A 21,058-nucleotide genomic window follows, 5' to 3' on the forward strand; every position below is an offset into this window, starting at 1 on the left:
TATGGCCTGTTAAGGTACTGCCAGTGTCTTTTGGGCATGACTCCCAGAATTATATAACTTCATATCTGCAGGTGAAGGCGTCCAGGCGGCACTATGAACAAGTTCCACTCAATGTGGATGTGATAAGCAATACGGACGTAAGTCTGGTTCTCAGGCCCAGCAACTCACTCTCTTCTGGTATTCATGATGGCAATATTGTACAAAATGGGTGTAAGAGCCAAGATCTTATCTATATTACATTTTTACAAGGTATGTGTTATAACCACGAGCTTTTATGCACAAGTGGCTGCAAGTGTCCTGTTTATTCTCCTCGTTACAACAGTGGCTACAACGGCTATGAAAGAAACCAGACGTGGACATAAAAATTCTCCAACTCTGTGTGATGACAAGCAAGGAGAGCTGGGCTGTATTAAACAGCAGGGATGCTAGCCTTGCACAGAAGGCTCCCATGAGGTGTGGGGGGGGGGGGGAGTGGGATGCTTTAGTTTGTTGAAAAGTGTTTACTTCAATTGGCCTTTTACTCAACACTTTCTTCTTCAGGGTCACCCTGCTACTTCCCCCTCACTCATGCTACTTCCATCATTTGGATCTTCCCTCTTGCCATACTATGGCAGTATGGATGCTGCTCCTTTTGCGGCCCATCAATGTTGCCCTGAGCATTGGTCCTTCAGGAGCTGAGCACAGGACACCGGCAGGAGCTTGTGACCTAAGGCTCTGAACTGTGATTCACCACAACCAGATCACCATGCCAGCAGCTCAGGGGGAAAGACCCATTTTAAAGTAGAGCTCCAAACTCCCCCAAACACAAGCACCCAAGGGCTTCTACTGTACACTCTGCAGCACGTACAAGAGGAACATTTAATTACTCAGCAGGAGCTTAGTCAAAGCAGCTGTCAGGAGTAATTAAGGATCACTACAATATGAGACAATACAACAAGTGCTCAAATTTTGTCTCTGTTACATGAATGTTTTACAACCACCCTAAGCTACTGTACACCACGCATCATCACTACTGTGTTCTGATTTTCCATGACAAGGGAGAAATGTATTGAATTTATTTTAGGGTTTTTGGATACCATGGAGATCGGTCCTGTTCTGAAGCAGGGTGGGCAGGGCATAGATAGATGGCTCTGCACTGCTTAAGGCTGTAGTAAGACTGATGAAAGGGTAAAGATGTCAAGGTTAGGAAATGCCTCCTTCAACTAAAGGATTCCCATTATTCACCATAAGCCTGAAGAAGTCTCTCCCTGGGGGGAAAAGGGAAGAAAGAGGAGAAGAAAACCTTTTAGGAATCACAGTACTGAAAATTCTGCAGCCAAAGGCTGTATCCGTAGTCCCCTGTTCAAGTGCTGTCACCTCTATAGTGCTTTTCACTTCAGCCCGTTCCACTGCATCCAAATAGTATGTAACGTGATCTAGAACAAAAAGGCTTCAGCTACATTTAAAGCCACTGCTAGGGAGGAAATGGGTACAAGTTAACGTAGCAAATAAGGGGTGGAAAGGCGGGTGCTTACAGAAGGAAAAAAGAGTAACTATAACGCTCAACTCAAAGACATCTTGAACCAACCTACCAATTCAGCCATCTGCATTACAAACAACGCTTACAGAAGCGGCAGCGAGAGCTACACCTTACCGGTCTCCAGCTTCCCTGATTTTGCCGAAGATTTCATTCCTGTCTATTGCCACAGTGGAATGAACTTTGGAAGCAGACCTCAAGTTTCTTCTTTCCTATAGGAATGCTTTAAAAATGGGTATCTAAAGAGCAATCTTATAGAAGCCTCACAGTGCCTAAGATCATTTTAAGAAACACACGATCTAGATATAGTCTATTGACTGACAACATTAAGAGAGCCCAAATTCTTTTTCCAGAAGCTGGCTTGGGGATATAATGATAGGTGGTAAAGATTGGAAGTGTCCTCAGATAAATGGAAATCCTTATGTATTTATTTGGCATAATCCATTTTAAAAGGTCTGTTGATTGAGTCTGGTATTACAATCTGATGAAAGACTGTGTCTGCTTTACTTCACTTCAGCTGCTGGGAATGAACTCATGCAAGGCCACTTAACTAAGAGTATGCAGAATGCCCTGTGATCTAATAAGAACTAGAATGTCTGTCCAGATTCAAATCAGCACAGTGAAGTTCTTTCAACAGCACTTTTTTTTTTTTTTTAAATGTTACACTTTTTAGAGTAGGACATACAATTTTTTTTTTTTTTTTTTTTTTTTGGTGGTAATGACTGTATTCTAAGAGAAAGATATGTATGTGATTACACAACTCTTCCCCTAGATTGACCATCAGGTCCACTTTCTGAAATGAACCCCACACTTTTCATTCTGATGCTAATGCTCAAAGCAGTCGTTATTAAAATTAGTCATCTAGGTATGACACCCCTTCTTTGGTCAGCATCTTATTACCACAACTCGTCATTTGTACAAATATTTCTATTCTGATCTGTGTGTAAACCCACCACAAAGGGGTCATTATATAAATAATGGCAGGTTTCAGAGTAGCAGCCGTGTTAGTCAGTATTCACAAAAAGAAAAGGAGTACTTGTGGCACCTTAGAGACTAACAAATTTATTTGAGCATAAGCTTTCGTGAGCTACAGCTCACTTCATCAGATGCATTCAGTGGAAAATACAGTGGGGAGATTTATATACGCAGAGAACTTGAAACAATGGGTGTTACCATACACACTGTAACGAGAGGGATCACTTAAGATGAGCTAATACCAGCAGGAGAGTGGGGTGGGGGGAGAAAACCTTTTGTAGTGATAATCAAGGTGGGCCATTTCCAGCAGTTGACAAGAATGTCCAAGGAACAGTGGGGGGGAGGGGGGAATAAACATGGGGAAATAGTTTTACTTTGTGCAATGACCCATCCACTCCCAGTCTCTATTCAAGCCTAAGTTAACAGCAACCACATACCACACAACAGAACCACTAACCCAGGAACCTATCCTTGCAACAAAGCCTGTTGCCAACTGTGTCCACATATCTATTCAGGGGACACCATCATAGGACCTAATCACATCAGCCACACTATCAGAGGCTCGTTCACTTGCACATCTACCAATGTGATATATGCCATCATGTGCCAGCAATGCCCTTCTGCCATGTACATTGGTCAAACTGGACAGTCTCTACGTAAAAGAATAAATGGACACATAACATATATCAAGAATTATAACATTCATAAACTAGTCAGAGAACACTTCAATCTCTCTGGTCACTCGATTACAGACCTAAAAGTCGCAATATTACAATAAAAAGACTTCAAAAACAGACTCCAATGAGAGACTACTGAATTGGAATTAATTTGCAAACTGGATACAATTAATTTAGGCTTGAATAGAGACTGGGAGTGGATGGGTCATTACACAAAGTAAAACTATTTCCCCATGTTTATTCCCCCCCCCCACTGTTCCTCAGACGTTCTTGTCAACTGCTGGAAATGGCCCACCTTGATTATCACGACAAAAGGTTCTCTTCCCCCCCCCCCCCCCCGCTCTCCTGCTGGTATTAGCTCATCTTAAGTGATCACTCTCCTTACAGCGTGTAAGATAACACCCATTGTTTCATGTTCTCAGTGTATATAAATCTCCCCACTGTATTTTCCACTGAATGCATCCGATGAAGTGAGCTGTAGCTCACGAAAGCTTATGCTCAAATAAATTTGTTAGTCTCTAAGGTGCCACAAGTATTACTCCTTTTCTTATTATATAAATAATTTGCATACAACTTGTCTGACTTCTTTTCTTTTGGAAAAGATATGTAAATATTTGTAATTTATGTTAGATAAGGCTCTATTTATGTTAGTAGCCTCTCCAATTCTCATTGTTAAAGGAAAAGGCTAGGGAGATCAACTGTGAAATGAAGTTGGCATATAGCTTAACCTAAAAGCTTCTTCTTTCTACTATGTAACTAACTATAAGATGATTTCTGATAAGAGTTATCAACTGATGTATCATACAAATGACTCCTTGTAACAGATTTTTTTTCACCTCCTCGAGTCTTTAGGCCTCAAGTCATCTCTTCTTACAACTAAATCATAGTTTCACCTTCTGAAAGGGGCTTTTATCTTTCCCATCAATGGGTTCTTTCACAGCTGTTCAATTTATAGAGCAAAACTGGTTTGGTTTTGTTGTTTTTTAAGCAGGAGGCTACTGCAAGGTCAATGTTAGGTACTTGTTTACCAAACCATGAAAGCTGATTCAGAAACACTGAGTTTCTTTGGGGACAGGATATGTAATACTTGGTGAAACCAAAACAGATTTCCTCATATTCTGAGAGTTTTGTGGATAGGGAGAGCCTTTTTATTTTTTTCTTACTTTTCAAAAAGCACAGCTTGAAAAATATATCTATCAATGATGAGTGGGAAGCTTTTCCCTGGCAAGCACAGGAGCCTAATCCAACAGTATCAGCAGAATTTAAGGTTTTGAAAAATAAGAAAATCTTCCAAATCTGAACGGAGTGCAAACCAACTGCAGTGCTGTCTTCCTTACCCTGGCTGCTCCCTTACCTGGATTTCTACTGCTCTCAGCTGCGCCAAGCAGCAGCAAGGAGAAATTAGCAAGACTCTGGTCAGTTTCATTGCTGCCATTCAAAACCCAGTTGGGCAGCTATGAAACTGACAAGAATCATGTAAATGTCATGCTGTTGTTCCTTCGAAAAACCAACCTCTTTCCCCATGTCATCCTGGTTCTCTGAATATATCACTGGTCATTTCATCAGTACTGGGGTCTCACCTTCTTACCATGAGACAGGCTGAAACTTCAGCTCTAAGGGATTTTGGGACCACAAGACTGTGAAAGCTGCCAGCCTTTCACACAGTGGCTGCATGCTCACCCTGAGCCTTAACAGCTGTTCATGGAACTTTTTCACACATCTGCCATGAGCTCCACTGCAGATTCCAACCACAGCAGCATCTGATCCACTTTCCTCTGTTCACCTCTAGCTTCAGGGGACACGGATCATAGGCTTTGAATCCATCTGAGCAGTGCCCCAGAGGAATAAGCTGCACCCATGACTACCTGTGAAGCACTGTAATGAGCTCAAATGTCTTCTTCGAAAAAGACTGGACTGGTCTGTGGAGCAGAGTGAAACCCCACCTTTGAGATCTATTCTCTCCTTTGCCACTCTGGAAAGTGCAGCACCCACTCGCAGATCCTCAGTAAACACCTCCGTTTCTCTGTCAACAGATTCAGCCCTTGCCCAAGCAGGGTGCAGAGCCAACTGATCCGGGCATGTCCACTCTCACATCACAACGTCCTACCCCATGACCTGGAGGTTGGGGACCACCGGACAAACAGGCTGCAGTCTTGATGGGCAACAGATGGGGACAAAGGCCCACTTTGTCCCTTGTTTCTTGGATATGATCCTTTAGGCCCTCCCACCTCCCACAATGAAGGGGAGGGGGAGAGAAGGGAAGGGAGAGAGTATTCCTTGGCAGCTGCCCCAGTGTTGTCCTCTTGGCTACTCCCTGGGAAACCTGTGGGTGTCAGATACGCTGAGTCCCACAACAGGCAGTAAGCAGCTCCCTGGGGACAGCCACAAAGTATGGGTGTCCCAGTGCAAGGGGAATTTCTGGGGTCACAAGCTCTTCTTTTCCCTTCAGTCCTCTGCATCTGCCAGCAAAAGTAATAATCTTTCGACCTGTTGAAAATACCAACAATAAGCTTACACAGAAAGCAAGCCCCCTGTGTACAGGGGATGACACCTCCAAACACATTTTGCATACTATCCCCATCTACTGCCAGGGACAAATTATACCTAAGCATCTGGACTGGCATAGGGGATCAAAGAGAATCTGCAAACAGGACAGACTGAGTGAAAGTGTGATGGCAGTCTTAATTTATTAATTCATTAAACCAAATCATAAAAACCGTAAAGCTAAAATAAAATCAATCGATCAAAGAAGACAGTGTGTGATGCTCAGAATGTCTTTATTCCTTTTCAAAAGTCACACACTGACAATCCAGACAGAGGAGGAGGTTTGAGCTTTGCATCACACTAAAGCCATCAACCTGGCTGAAGCTCTACTCTGCACAACAGCATCTTTCAAAAGATGTTTGTTACTCTTAAGTGTCAATGGGAAGTAGCCTCGGGAAAAATGGCCCAGTGCCTAACACGATACACTGTAAATCCCACTCTGTAATGAACACCCTTTGAGAATAATCACCACAGAGTTTTACCTGTTGTTTGGGCAGCAGGGGGTTCTCATCGCCAGCTGTGACCGACAGAAGACGTAAATGAACAAAAACATCAGGGCCTGATCATGCAAGCTGCGTGTACCCTCAACCTGCCTTGATTTCTGGCACACAAGCAAAGGCAGAGTCTCTAACATCTTTATGTTCTGGGATCCCTGCAGATCCAGGAACTAAGAGCTCAACATAAATAATTTTTATTTTGAGAATTATGGAGATCTCTCTTCTGGGGATCTGTTACATCCGTACGATATCATCCAAACATTAGTATTTCCATCCTCTAAATCGCCAGTTATGAAGAAATATTAGCAATGATGGGAAATTAAAGCCTGTTTTGTTGTTTGTTTGCCAGACTAGGACTATGATTCTTTATGTTCAGCATCATTTTCAAACACGGCCTCAGCTAAGAACAATGTGCGTTGTCTCTAGGAACACAGAAATTGACATCCTGGGTATCCCGTCTCCAGTTATACTGTATAGTTTAACAGGTACAACCCTCTGTGGGAACAACTCTTTTCAGGTTAGCTTAAACCCCTTCCCAAAAGACATGAGCTAAACAGAGAAAAGGGCCTCAAACCAGAATAAAAGGCTTTCATAACGGAATAAGAGTAACCACACAGGGATTACGTTCTATTGGTTAAAATTCACACTTTAGCTTATACCAATATAACTTTCCTGTGTAGACAAGCCTGTAGATGCTGCTTTATGTCCTGAAGTGTGAGGGTTCAGATCTCTTCCCAAACTCTTTTAAAAAATATTTACTATTGTAACTAGATATCTGTGCTACCCATCTAAAATATCCTAATTACCCCTGATAAGTTCTTGGCCTCAATAATATCTTGTTACAATAAGTTCCACAGTTTAATAATGCATTGTCTTAAAAAGCCTCTATCAGTTTTAATTTTTCTCCCTATCAATTTCATTTAATGTCCCCTTGTTCTCACATTGAGAAAGGATGAACCAAAGATCCTAATGTAACTTTGTTTATAAACCATTCTTTATTTTGTACACTTTTTACCAAGGTTCTCGTTTGTTCCTTCTCTAACGAAAATAGCGTGTCATACAAACCAAAGTAGGCCAGACATCCTTTCACATCCTAAAAAATATCCTGTGTGTTATTTTTCACTGCCCTTTTTTTTTTTTTTTTTTTTAAACAGAGCTGTATCTATGAGGTAAACTGAGAAAAACACAACAGCTACATCTTTTCTGGAAGATAAATAGCAGGCTAGCTACCATAACTGTAAAGGTGACCACCATTTCTAGTATCATGTTCCCTTGCACAGTAAATGTCTGTGCACTCTGAAAGAAGAGCTTGACTTGAAACAGTGATGCAACAAATTTAAAGATCCCTCCTGCAAAGTCAATGAGTGGATCTCTCTCGACCCCTTGGGCTACATACAGCAGTGGGCAGGATCAGCTGTAGGAGGAGTAAAGCCTTACTACCTGGTATCAGTTACACTAATATCTGAAAGTGTCAAACCAATGATTAATCAATACTTCCCACGGAGCACAATGCCTTTGTCTTCAATAGAAGCATTAGAATTTCTCTCCTCCTAACACACTGATCATCAAAAATCATGGCATAAAAGAGAGCCAGTTATACTGGAACATCTGTATCCATTTATGTTGTGTTAATATATAGTAAGGGGAAGCAATTCATTTTAGTACAACCACTTTATTTAAACCACAGGATTAAAGATTCTTTGCATTAGTCTTTGAAAATGTACAGCGTGTTCCTGTTCTCCCCAGTTTTACTGATTGACACTGTAGAGAAATGTGTGTAAGGAAAAACAAAGTTTAGAATCTCTTTTTGAGCACAATGTCTTCATCTTCTTGGTAAGTCCGTATAAAATAAGGCGTACTGGATTAACAGTGTCAACCAAGCCATCTGAGATACCAGGATAGACATCTCACTCCCTTTGACAGCCACTGATGGAGAAATACCAGCCTCAGTCAGTAAGATATAGAAGTAAAAACAGGTGCTGGCACATAAAGGATTATTTCGCTTTGCTATTTGAAAAGCTGCCCACTGGAAAATGTGCAAGTTTATTTGACAAACCACAGCTGGTCACAATCTGATCCTACAATATGGAAGTATGTGGGGTGTCATAAATTCCTCATAATCATCCAGAGAGAGTGAAGTTTAAACCCTATTTTAAAATAAAGGGGACATACTAACACATTTGAGCACATTGTCAGAACTATGCTAAGTATTGATCTGGAATGGCCCTTGTCACATGGCAATTTCCTCAACAGTCTTAGATCTTGAAAGAACATGAAGGGGACACGGAAGGTTCTTTCTTTCTTTACTTTTTCTTCAATCTACTTTTTCGTACTAGAGCCATTTATGCAACCACATCATGAAAAATGTGAAGATTTGCTGGTTTTAGTCATTTATTCCACTACCTTTTATTTTGTTTTAATAAACTGTGATTGACTACACTAGTCAAGAAAATGAGATTAATAATAGCTAATATCAAACACAGAACAGTCAATGGGTACAAAAACTGTACTACGCACTTGCCAATGGACTTCAATCCTGACAAACAAACACCACTATATTTATTCTTACTGGGCCTCACCTGAGCAGCGGGTAGACCTCATTTTACTTATGTCCTTGGTAAGATTTGAACCCAAGTAGCCACGGATGAAAGGCTAGTGCTTTAAAGAAATGTACTGCCTGCCCTCCAAATCTATCACTTAACATTACCGGATCATTAAATACAAACACATGATTTCTCAACTGCTATTGTGAGAGATGCCTAGCTGTGACTTACAGAGAATACTACTTATAGAAAGCAATTAACTCCAGTGATACTGACCTGTGGAAAACACCTGGAGAGAAGGTTGACTGCAATGATCTAATGAATACCATCACCTCTTTTCACTAAAATGCTGAAGTGGATTTCACAGAAGGGCCTATCCATTATCACTTTATATACATAAAGATGTGCTGACCCAATATTGAATACACAAGATCTGTAATTACCATTAGAATGTAATTGTCTGACCAAAGTGAAGCTTTATTTAGGAGTACTATTCTTCATAAGGAAAATCAGCTTACGCTAATATAATAAAGGCTGTGTTGAGCCAATATTCCCAATTTACTAAAATTCGACTTACTTGAATCTGTTGAAATCACTGACCCTTGTGTTAAGCCATCAACATCGTCATCTTCATCTGTGGAAAGAAAAGTTTCAAGGAGAAGGTTACCTTTTAATTGCACAAAATAATAGTTGAATCTTATTTTAAAATAGTTTAATGGAAGTAACAAAGACAACAAAAGTCACAGGGGGTGCATACACTACAGCAACAACCACATTTCCTCTTCCAATACTTAGCTTTTTAAAACTAAAATCACTACCACAACACCCCAATGAATGTAGCAGTGTAACACACACTGACAATAAGAATTAACATGTAACTACTGTGTGGGTCATAGCCTCAAATTCTCTCTCACTGATTGTCTCAGTATTACTATTTGCAAATTTCATCAACCTGTCATGTCTGCCCATAAATTAAAAATATACTTTCTGATCATAAGTTTTAAACTATGACATTGTAACAGGAATCAGAGTATTAAATGGTGTCCGATCAGATCTATCGATTTAATAAAAATAATTCTAGAACTGAATAGTTGCAAATAACACAAGATTTTGTTTGTCCAGCTCTAGAAGAGAAAACTTGAGTTGATTTATTACTTAAAACTGGGAGTCAATGTATTAGATGATATTTGTAGTTTATATATTCAAATGTTTAATGTTGGCAAAATAATTAAGAGGAAATTACTGACCTGTGATTTTGCTTCTCTGAAGGTATCATCCTGACTGAAATCTCACTCCTGTGTCTCGCTTCTCTAGTGCAAGACAGATGGAACTTCCTCTTGACAGATTTCGTTCTCCAAGAGCAGCAATAGCAAGGTGGAACACAAGCCAGACCACCATACTGATAGACATGTGGCCTCCACACAGTTTAACTGCTGCCCTTGGAAACCTCCAATCAATTACTGACTGTGATTGGCCAAAAATTAAAAAAAAATTAAAAAAAAAAAGTCAGCCAATAAAAAAATGATTAAAAATCTGACTCAAGAAGAGACGAAAAAAAATCAAGGCCCCCAAACACCACTTCAACAAAGATAAACCTCCAGGATTTGAGGAAAGGTGGGTGAGTGAGTGAGAGAAAATCCTGATATAATGACATCTTCAAAGATGCAGAATTACAGGTTAGTAATTTTCCCTTCCCTAAAACTACCATTTACCAGAATTCTCACTACTGGAGAGTAAACAACTTGACAGATCTCTCAGTGAAGAGTTATAGTAATGTTGCAACAATTAAAAAAAACAAGTTCCAGTCTATTTAACCCTCCCTTGTTACTCCTCCTCCTCTTTATGTTTATGTAGGTCTTTTCCTATTTTATTAGTGTAACCCCCACCCAAATGTGTTATGTCTTTATAGGATTGTGTGGTCTTGCAGCTTTGACAAATTGTAAGATTACATAATTCTCTTTGAGATCCCATGAAGCATGTGGCATTTTGGAACGTATACAAGCTATAAGTCATTTGCCTTTTTGGCCTTTCCATTGTTTGGTTTTATTATATAAAAATCAATACAAAATTAATCACCATACCAAAAGGCCAATGCCAACAGTGTTACCAGCAATGGTGTTCTGGAGATTATGGTTTTTAAATAAAGGAGAGATCCGACATTTGCCCGTCACCACCATAAGTAACAACAATAGCATCCTGCACGATTAATTAGAACCAAAACTCGAAAAACTGTATAGCATCAATACAGGACAACTCCAAAGAAACAAAACAGAGCTTAGACTTTCTCTCTTGGAAAGTAATTATGGAACATGGAGACCCTAAAAGAGAATTCCTTCTGGACTCCAAGCAAAAACGCTTTGTGAAAGCACAGAGAGTGCAACGAGCCTACCTTATGTACGTCTGGGATGGAAATATCCTTTGCTGTGATCAAGCCTTGACAGGCCAGCCATATCACAGCCATGCAAAAAGCTAACAGTTAGAAAGGCCTGCTTATCAAGTCGGTGCAAAGTGAAAAAGTGTGATGGTCTTTCTAAGGCATTAGTCAGCTCTAGTTAAAGATCTATGGACCTCTGAACCTCAAGGATTTAGAGGAGATGGGCATTCAGGCATTGGAAACAGACTAGAGAGAACAGGGTCATTAAGGTGGAACTTGATCACCTCTAGAGGGGAGCCTCAAATGAGTTTATAGCAACAGCTTATCCTTAGGCGATTTGGTACAGACAGGAAGGAATGCTTTCAGGGCCTGAGGCTTGCTCACTCAGATACAGTCGCTACCACCACTGAAATGGCCATTCACGTAAGAAATTAAAACTCCTAGGAACCAGGTGGTTCAAAAGGAGCTTTCCAGACTGAAAGGAAACAAGAGGGATGGAAGGATACACATCCCCACAGTCACCAACAACAGCCTGCAAATACCACTCTCCCCGGAGGAAAAGAGTTGGGAATAGCTCCCTGCACCCACTACTTGCCACAGCCCCTACACCGGTCTGTCCTCAAGTCCAGAGGGAACGGAGCTGGCATCTATACCCCGTGCTCCTGGGCCTGTCACCCACGCCAAGGGAAATGAGCAGGAAGGCTCTGCACTGTCAACAAGGAGTTTGCACAGGATTTTATATAATGTTTAAGCAATTTAATATCTACCCTCGTATATCAAACTGTGTTGGCAGGTACGTTCCTACTGGGGGCCAGGCAGCAGGCTCCGGAGCTGGGATGCACTGCGACACCATGGTCTCAAATGATGATATGAGGCCAGAGACTCATTCTGAGGGGAGCAGCTTTTACCATGTAAAACTGCATTGAAAACCACTCTTGCCTGGGCCAATATGGTGCTGTTATGATAACTGAAATTCCGTCACTCTTGAGCTTTGAACAGACCTTGATACAAGAGGTGTCAGTGGAAAAACATATAGCACCATCCTCCGTCAGCAAATGGGGAAGGTAGTAGTAATAAAAGACTGGAAGATTCTTGTTTAGGTCGGAGGTGATGCAACTCACCTCCAGCATCCCACACTGGAGGAAGGGGTGAACCGAGCAGCCACTCCCCAATCCAGAAGACATTCAGAAGGATGCAACATAGATTAACTCAAGCTGACTGTGATCATGTGGTCTTTACTTGCTAGGTCTAGGATGAGGAGGAATAACTTGTGAGAAAATGCCCACTCCGGCCTCCCAAAGGCTTTCCCAATACACAGATTGCCCATTTGACTCAGGACCTCCTTTTGGAATACTAGGTCTCTGATCGTCCTTAGCAGATACATGACTGACCTTAACAGAGTAACTGGTGAATGGCTACTGTTGGAGAGGCCAAATTCCCTTGGTGTAGAGCTCCACTGTGTGAGCTCCCTAGACTATACAGGAGATAGCCATGGCCACTACAAGTTACGGAGGTGGTGTTTGGAATTCCTCATTAAAAACTGTTCCTGGACAGTCACCAAGTCAGACTTGCCCAGAGGGTCTCTGTTATTCAGGGGCAATGTAAAAAGTCCCTGTATTGCTTGTGCTTCCTCTGGTGTCTCAGATCCAGAGAGGTTAAACTCAATGTGGAGACGTGCTACAGGTGTTGACCAGGAGAGCCAGCATTTGCAACATGGGGTGAGTTGCTGCCTCCTGATTCTGACCATTGCACCCCATCAGACGGGTGATGCATCACAACTGACCCCTGGCAGGAAGGCTAGACATGAGCTGGGTAGCAGGGCTCGTACACATTCCAATGGTCAGTCTGCGGTGAGTTGAGGTTTTGGCTGAGTTACCACAAACTCGGGTGACTCCCACACTCCAGTGGTGACACAAGCTGATCTGACACCCAACTGAATGAGGTCCTCCATCAACCACCAAATGAAGGAACACTTCACTGCCAGCCTGGCAGAGTGGCCCCAACTATTCCCAAGCATTTAATGACCATCCTTCCCTGAAGGCTAAACAAGGAATTAGCAGTGCAGCTCTCCCGTAACAAAACAGACATCAATAGGGCTTGAGAAATGCCCATAATATGCACACGAGCCTTAGAAAGACCCACAGCACATAGCCAGTCCCCCTTCTCTAGGGAAGGCAGCTCCCAGAGTGACCATCTTGAATTTTTCCTTGACCAAATAGGCAGCTCCCAGCCTCCTCAGTCAGGAAGGTCCTGACCAGCTACCATGGCTGTACACACCCAGGATGCTTTCACAAACCCTTTAGTCCTTGGTGCTCACTGACAGGGAGCGTGGGACCATTCCATGACTGGTGTTGATGCAGAGTGCTCTGCTCAGTGGGGTACTGAGTTGACGCAAAAGCCAGCTTCCAAAGCAGACTCCTTAGCCTTCCTGGAAGAAGGGATCTGAGAGACGAGTTAAAGGTCCAAAAGTGCAGAGTGACAACTGTCTCCTTGGCACTCAACGATGACACTTCCACCTGCTCCCCAAACACGTTATCTCTAGTGGAGGGTAGGACCTGGGAGTTGTGCTCAGGGCTGTGGGAAGAGCTCTGACCACAGAGGTGCCAAAGCCCAAAGGCAGGCAGCAGAATGCTGCATTCCAGGGTGAAGAGCACCAAGACAATGCCCTGAGCCCCAAACACTGACAGGAAAGTACCATCAAGGTACTGAAGTGTTCAGAGAAAAACAGGGGCCGCTGACCAAAATGCTTCCAGCAAAAGCCCTCCCATGGCCATTGTTCTGGAGAGCCAGGCCTGACTGAATGACAGGCACTCTACTGCCATGCTTCAGAAAGTCTGGGGAGAAGAGCTGAAGCAGCAATGGCAGAAGTATAGCTCCTTTGCTGACCAGCCAAGAAGAAATGTCTGGTGAGGTCCAAGGCAGCTGTTCAGGTTAGCAGGCGGCGCGCAACCTGAGAGGGGAGGGTGATTGGCTGGCTCGCTCGCTCTCAACAGCACAACTGCTGCCAGTGATCAAAAGTCTTTCGAAGCCTGGGGAGCTCTACCAATCTCATGCTAGGGAGCCGAGACCCAGGAGAGAGAATCCTGGCAGCTGGGTGGTATCTCTACAGAAGAGACTTTTCAGAGCCTGACTATATATCCTTTGTCTACATGGGCTGGAGCTGCAAAACATGGATCTGAATTTCAAACACCCCAAAGTTTGTGTTTTGGTTTCACTTATGAGAGTTGAAGGGATCATCCATAAAGTTCACATCCAAGTTCAGTTACTACTAACACCTGCCCCCTGCCAAAGGAAAGCGGCTTTCAGGTCTGGTGCTGTGGTGGGGGCCTCACTGTTCGTTGTTGGATGTTCTGCTTTCTGCGCTTTGAACATGCAGATTTAATGACATGAAATGTACCCTGTTAAAATGTACTCAGGCAACTTGAATTTGGGTAATGCAACTTCGTATGATGAGCATATATAATCCTAAGTATTAAAATGGAGAAAACCTTTGTCTGTCACTTAATGTAACAAAGCTAGTGACTGGAAGCGGCAATTGTTAACATACTAGTCTTTCCTCCACAGAGATCTGGGTTCAAATTTCACTTAAAGATGACCTGCAAATAAGGAACAATGAATATTAAACTTGTGGTTTGTTTTTTTAAATGATGTATGAAGGCATCCTGAAAGGATGACCTCACAAGAGGAAAAATTACGGAATATTGAACCAGAGGATTTTTAATCAGACAGTTTTAAAGTCTGGTTTTTGTTCATCCCAATTTAATGACTAACATTTTTGAGAACGGAAGACTTTGTTAAAGATTAAGTGACTAATAATATTCATCGTCTGAGACCCTGAAGAAGCCCTCCAGCAAAACCAGGGAGGTCCAGAGTAAACATTCCTGATATTTCTAAAATAAAAAACAAGTAGGAAAAAACCATTAAAACCACTCAATTTTCCAGCACTTTATGTACATCATAAAAAAGCAACAAAGAGTACAAAACCAGTTATTAAAAACCACACATTTGCAGGTCACTTTAAGTCATAAGTGAAACTAGGTTGGATGGTCTTTACCAGTTGTGTTTCACTACATGGTTTTTGTAATATAGATAAATGTCCACTAAAAACTAGCTTGTTTCTGCTCAAGAGAGGCTCCAATAGTTGAGAGAGTGTAGGTCAGGATTGAGGTCCATTACCAGAGATGCTAGGGTAATATTACAGCTTATGCATGTATTACAGATGACTCTCGCTAGTGATAGCTATTAAATATCTATCTTCATGAGTACCAAGATACGCTCAAATGTTCAACACCACCACAGTAAACTAACGTCCAACTTCTCAGGAAGCTCTCAAGGAAACAAGTTTCTAACATTTTAACCTCCCAAGACTGGCAAAGTTTGATGTATTTATCTTCCCTTTCATTCTTAACGTACAAAAATAATTTCTAAGAAAAAAAGATAAGTTTACATTTGGGATGTTTGAAATTTAAAGCACAAAAAGAAACAAGGCAAAGGCATAAGAAAAGGCTTGCTCCTGAAAACTAAAGTAAATAAGTAATACATACACTAGGTGGCAGCAAAACGTTATCCTACAAATTAAATCCCTTCCACTTGGAAAGGGCAAATGTTTAATTACAAACAGGGAAAGCAAAATATTTCAACTAATAAAAAAAACCTAACATGAGTTGCTAAATAAAAGTAGCATTTATATCAATGATTGCTTATATCATCCGCATCAGCATCCTCGTTAGTCAAACAAGACTCTGGTCTACAGTTTCCACAATATACACTACAACTGTTAAGTTACTAAATGTATGTGAGGTGGGGCGTAAGAAATGTTTGACCAAAAAAGGTGCTTAAAATGCAGTTTCTTTCTCCTCTGCCCCCCCGCCCTCTCCTTGCATATGGACATTTATTTTTCCTATAAATGCAGAAGTGATATACTGCTGCTTCAGCTCTGGAATAATAGAAGCTACAGGTTAAGACATGATTTTGCTCACAAAAAAAACTGGTCCTCTCCTTCACAAAAAATGTCCTATGTTTGTAAATATACAATCATGTTATGTGCAAGTTAGAACTAAACTTTCTTTAGAACATGTTATAGCAAGAAAACCAAGGTGCCTACATATTTATGGTCAAACTCAGTAGAATTGATGCCAAATAGTCAAGCAGAAACACGAATTCAGGCTTGGTATTCTATACAACAGGCTCTGTATTTAGGATCCATATCAGGTAGCAGAAGCAGCAGCCTTAGCTAGTAACAGATTAATATTACATCCTCAAAAAAGACATACTACATGATCAGCAACCTTAAAAGATTCAGTTAAATATTGACGTAAAACACAGTAACTCCACATATTCAGCACTTTATTGGATACCATTTTCAGAGTCTTTACCTGGTTCTGTTTGCAGGCTCTCTGATATTCGAAAACAGTGCATTTTGCTGAAATTGCGAGAAACTAAACGCACACAATTCGGAGGAAGAATCATATTTCTTAATCTTCCAAAAGTACATTCTGGTGGTACAGTAATGTAGCAAGAAGCATGAGCCTATAAACAGAAACATCATTAAACACTTGTCAAACCTCAGACATTAAACTTGTAAAAAAAATTAACTCACTATAACAAAATAGGCAGTGGCCTTGCAAACCATGCTGGAACAAATTCATACTTACTGTAAATTGGTCTATCTCCTGTGCGATGAATGGAGTTGCATCAACTTATATCAGGTTTGATTTTAACTCACTATATTTTTATTGACATAACAGTGAGAATTCTTAACATGTGACAACACTTTTTAAAATATTAAAAACATATTCTACTGAAATCTAAAGTTTTACATACATTGACGTAAAGGAACAATAGTAAGATTGTTCTGCATCTGAACCATAGATTTTGCATTCTAGTGGTATTCACAAGTGGGAAGATGATCAAAACATGGACAATTGTGTTATAAAAAATAAGTTATCCAGTAGGGAGTCGGGGCTGCGATTTCTTCCTGGGGTTTTACTTGTTAAATTCAGGAATTGTCCTTTCTGAAGCTTATGTCATCAGCCCAGACCCTTGAGTAAATTTCTGCCTTGCATTTATTCTAGAGACCATCTATTATCCTTGGAATCAGGTTATGGTAAATACATATTACAAACTGATGAACAAAGCCAATAAAAGAAGTTCACAAAAAAAATTTAAAAAAATTTAAAGAAAAAATAGTGATGTGTAATTTCAGTTATTTGTTTTTTAAAAGTATTTTTGAATATCTAAATAATTCAAATAAAATATACCTGAAACACTGAATAATTGTTTAGCCTTAAGATACAGGTAAGTTTGCTATTGTAAGTTTTAAGACTGAGTGTGGTAATTCAAAAATACTTTTGTTTTTAATTATTAAATTTATTTTTCATTTCCTATCCCCTAATGCTTTGTGTGTTATTTCTAGGCACTGTTTCTGCATTTCACCCTCTTGGTGACTAATGATGCATTCAGTGACCCCTATCTACACAGTAGGCTCTATATCAGTTTTAAGTCTATAATGAGTTTTGGCTCTCTTCTGGATGAGAGAGAGCATATAAAGGTAGGATACTTTTATGTTGTATGGGAATAAAACATTAGCAGTACAAAGGGATGACCACAAAATCAAATACATGTTCAGAAATGTTGGGAACAATCTCCAGGGTTCAAAAACATTCCATGCTGAAAGGGAACACGAGCAGGTTAGAAAGAGGGATTCTATGTAATCACATAAATTTTTGTTTCTTTTGTGACAAAGTTCCTACTCTACCTTGGGTCTTGCGCTTATTGGCAGATTTGCTCGCCTTGGAGCTTCACGGCAGCCCTCAGCTTGGCACTTTTTCTGAACCCACAGTTCAGGTCAACTCCTCCTGTGTCTGACCAGGAGTTGGGAGGTTTGGGGGGAACACGGGCCCGCCCTCTACTCCGAGTTCCAGCCCAGGGCCCTGTGGAATGCAGCTGTCTAGAGTGCCTCCTGGAACAGCTGTGCGACAGCTACAACTCCCTGGGCTACTTCCCCATGGCCTCCTCCCAACACCTGCTTTATCCTCACCATAGGACCTTCCTCCTGGTGTCTGATAATGCTTGTACACCTCAGTCCTCTAACAGTCCGTGTTCTCACTCTCAGCTCCTAGTGCCTCTTGCTCCCAGCTTCTCACATTCACACCACAAACTGAAGTTAGCTCCTTTTTAAAACCCAGGTGCCCTGATTAGCCTGCCTTAATTGATTCTAGCAGCTTCTTGATTGGCTGCAGGTGTTCTAATCAGCCTGTCTTAATTGTCTCCAGAAGGTTCCTGATTGTTCTGGAACCTTCCCTGTTAGGAGACGGAATCGTTTCTTCGCTCGCTCCTGAGCTATCTGCTTTCCTTTCTTTCCTGAAGCCCCCTGGCCCGGATTTTTCACACTTTTTCTTTCGCTTAGTTCCCCCCCCCGCGTTTGGGCCGGACGCTTTGTTTTTTTTGGTTTCGTTTTCTCCCGCTTTTCTGAGCTGCGTCAGTGTGCTGGCCGGTCGCCAGCACCCCCCCCCAGACGCCTGCTTTTGGACTTTGCTCTTTGCTTAATTGAAACCCCCGGAGGAGGGGGGGAGGACTGCCGACCCGCTGTCCAGAGAGGGGAGTGGACGCCCCCAGACCCAGCCGTTTTGTTTTTTGCCTGGACTTTTTTCTTATCATTACAACATTCCTAGCTGCCGAGAGCCTTGGGACAGAGCCAACAGCTGCAACAGATGCCAGAGGCCGGAGAACTCGCCCGAGCAGTTATGAATCATCGTGGAGAGAGGCCGTAAGACTGAGGGATTTCCTTTGAATTATACCCTCGGGGGGGGGGGAGTTGACTGCGTTCCAGCTGCGTCTGTGGCGGCACAGGGGTGTAGCAGGGAGCTACCCCCAGATCCACCGGTGCCCCCAACCCCCCCACCACTACTACGACTATTACGGCCCCCGCTGCCTCGTCCCTGCTGGCAATCTGCCATCTGCCTTCGGATCCAGCTGTTTGCTTTGGACTTTGCCTTTCGGACCGGGCATAACAACCAACCAAACGAGACTCTTTGGACAATTGTGGTGGGTCGTCCTCCCTCCACCCCCACCCCCCAGATTGTTTATCCCATAGTTTACCCCTACTACCGGACCCCGATTTTTGCCCCCCCCCTCCTTCCGGTGTCTCCCTGTCTCTCCCTGCTTACAATGGCAGAGATGGAGAGACGCAAGGCCCCTCCAACGGAATTGGTTGTCCCTTCCCCATCTACCCCCCTGCCCACCCCTCAGGATTTCCCCACCGCCTCCATTGTTAGTACCCCTGCCCCCGCCCCCGCTGGGGCCTCGGCAGTGGGAGGCACCGGGGCAATTACTACTGCTGCTTTGGTTCTTGCCCCATTAGACTTTAGGAACCCCCCCCCAGTTCGACGGAAAGGTCGGGGCGGGCCGAAAGGAAAGGGCCCCGCTAATGCCGCTGGGCCCCCCATGGCAGAGGCCGCCCCCACCACTGTGGCCTCATCATCGATCGTGGCACCCCTCCCAGCTGTTCCCTCCACCAGCTCTGTGACCGTCCCTCCCCCGGCCCCCAGGACGTATGCCCGGGCGGCGGCAGGCTCCCCCTCGCCTGCCGCCTCCTCATCTCGCCCACCCACTACCTCCGCTACCATCACTAGCGCCCGGGGCCCTCTTCCCGCCCTGACCAGGAAGCACGGTGTCCGTTGCCTCCTGGTGCCCGCCTCGCCCCACGTGGAGGCATACGTGCAAGCGTTGGCGAAGGTGGTAGGACCCATGGCCATTGTGGCGGCCTCCAAGATGTATGGGAAGGTCGTTTTCTTTCTGGCTTCGGAGACTGCCGCCCAGGAGGCGGTGGAGAAGGGCCTAGTGGTAGGCGGGGTGTTTATCCCCCTAGAACCGCTAGAAGATCTGGGCGTTCGCCTCGTCCTCACCTCCGTTCCTCCCTTTTTACCTAATGTTGCCCTGTTACCCGCTCTTTCTGCCCTGGGAAAACTCGTCTCTGCTATCAGCCCTCTCCCGTTAGGCTGCAAGGACCCCGCCCTCCGTCACGTCCTTTCGTTCCGCCGGCAAGTGCAGATTTCACTGCCGGCGGGGGTGCGTGACGGAGAGGCGCTTGAGGGGTCCTTCCTAGTTCCCTACCAGGGAGCCCGCTATAGGGTCTTTTATTCCACCGGAGAGGCCCGGTGCTACCTCTGCCGCTCGGCGGGGCATGTCCGCAGGGACTGCCCTTTGGCCCGGGGGAGAGGGGCACCTGAGACCCCCGAGACCCGGCGGGATATCGGCCCTGTCGTTGCCGACACCCCTGGCCACCCGGCACCTGAAACCACCCCTCCTCCCACCCGATCCAACGCTGCCCCCGTCCGGGCCCAAGAGGTACCTTTCCAACAACGCCCGGGCGACCACGGGAGTCCCGCTCTTGCTGTAACCACCTCGGCAGAGCCTCTGGAGGAGAGTGTGGCACAGCTATTACCAGGTGCAGGAGAGGGCTCGCCCCAAGGAGAACCCCCCGCCCCTCCTGCTGCCTCACCGCTATCCCCCCGAACCCCTGAACCTTTGCCTCCGCGCCCCGCTCCGCCCCCTGCTATTCAACCCCCAGATGACGCTATGGAGGGCTGGACTGTAGTCCAGGGGAAGCGAGGCAAGCGGAGGGCTCGAGCCCCGCTGCATCCATCTGACGCGGAAGCCCCCCGGAAGACCAGGAAGGGAGGTACTGACCTTGAGCCTCCCGCTTCGGCCACGAGTGAGATCCATTCGCTGGTGTCGGGAGGTGAAGATAGACTGGCATTGGAGGGAGGAATCCCCCCTCCGCGGGGGACCCTCCCCTCCGAAGCCCCGGAGGAAGCCCCTTCTAACCGGATACCACCTGAACTCCCTACGAACCCCGACGTGACCATTGAGGCGGGCCCTAGCGGAGAGGCCCCCAGGGTAGTAGGAGTCGGCCTCTCCTCTGTGTATGC

At 43.9% G+C, this 21,058-nt stretch overlaps 1 protein-coding gene across 3 annotated transcripts in view; it reads right to left on the reverse strand.

The window, feature by feature from the left end:
• Nucleotides 1-21,058, reverse strand: part of DGKQ (diacylglycerol kinase theta) — a 173,503-nt gene that overhangs the window by 57,359 nt on the left and 95,086 nt on the right. For all 3 annotated transcript variants that reach the window (XM_074953594.1, XM_074953597.1, XM_074953595.1), the window contains 2 exons: nt 16,502-16,655; nt 9,330-9,386 (listed from right to left, as the gene is read on the reverse strand). In XM_074953594.1, the coding sequence (XP_074809695.1) occupies nt 9,330-9,386; nt 16,502-16,655 (211 nt within the window). The remainder of the gene's footprint in view (nt 1-9,329; nt 9,387-16,501; nt 16,656-21,058) is intronic.

Source organism: Natator depressus, chromosome 5 (assembly GCF_965152275.1).
Source record: "Natator depressus isolate rNatDep1 chromosome 5, rNatDep2.hap1, whole genome shotgun sequence".
NCBI classification, from domain to species: domain Eukaryota; kingdom Metazoa; phylum Chordata; order Testudines; family Cheloniidae; genus Natator; species Natator depressus.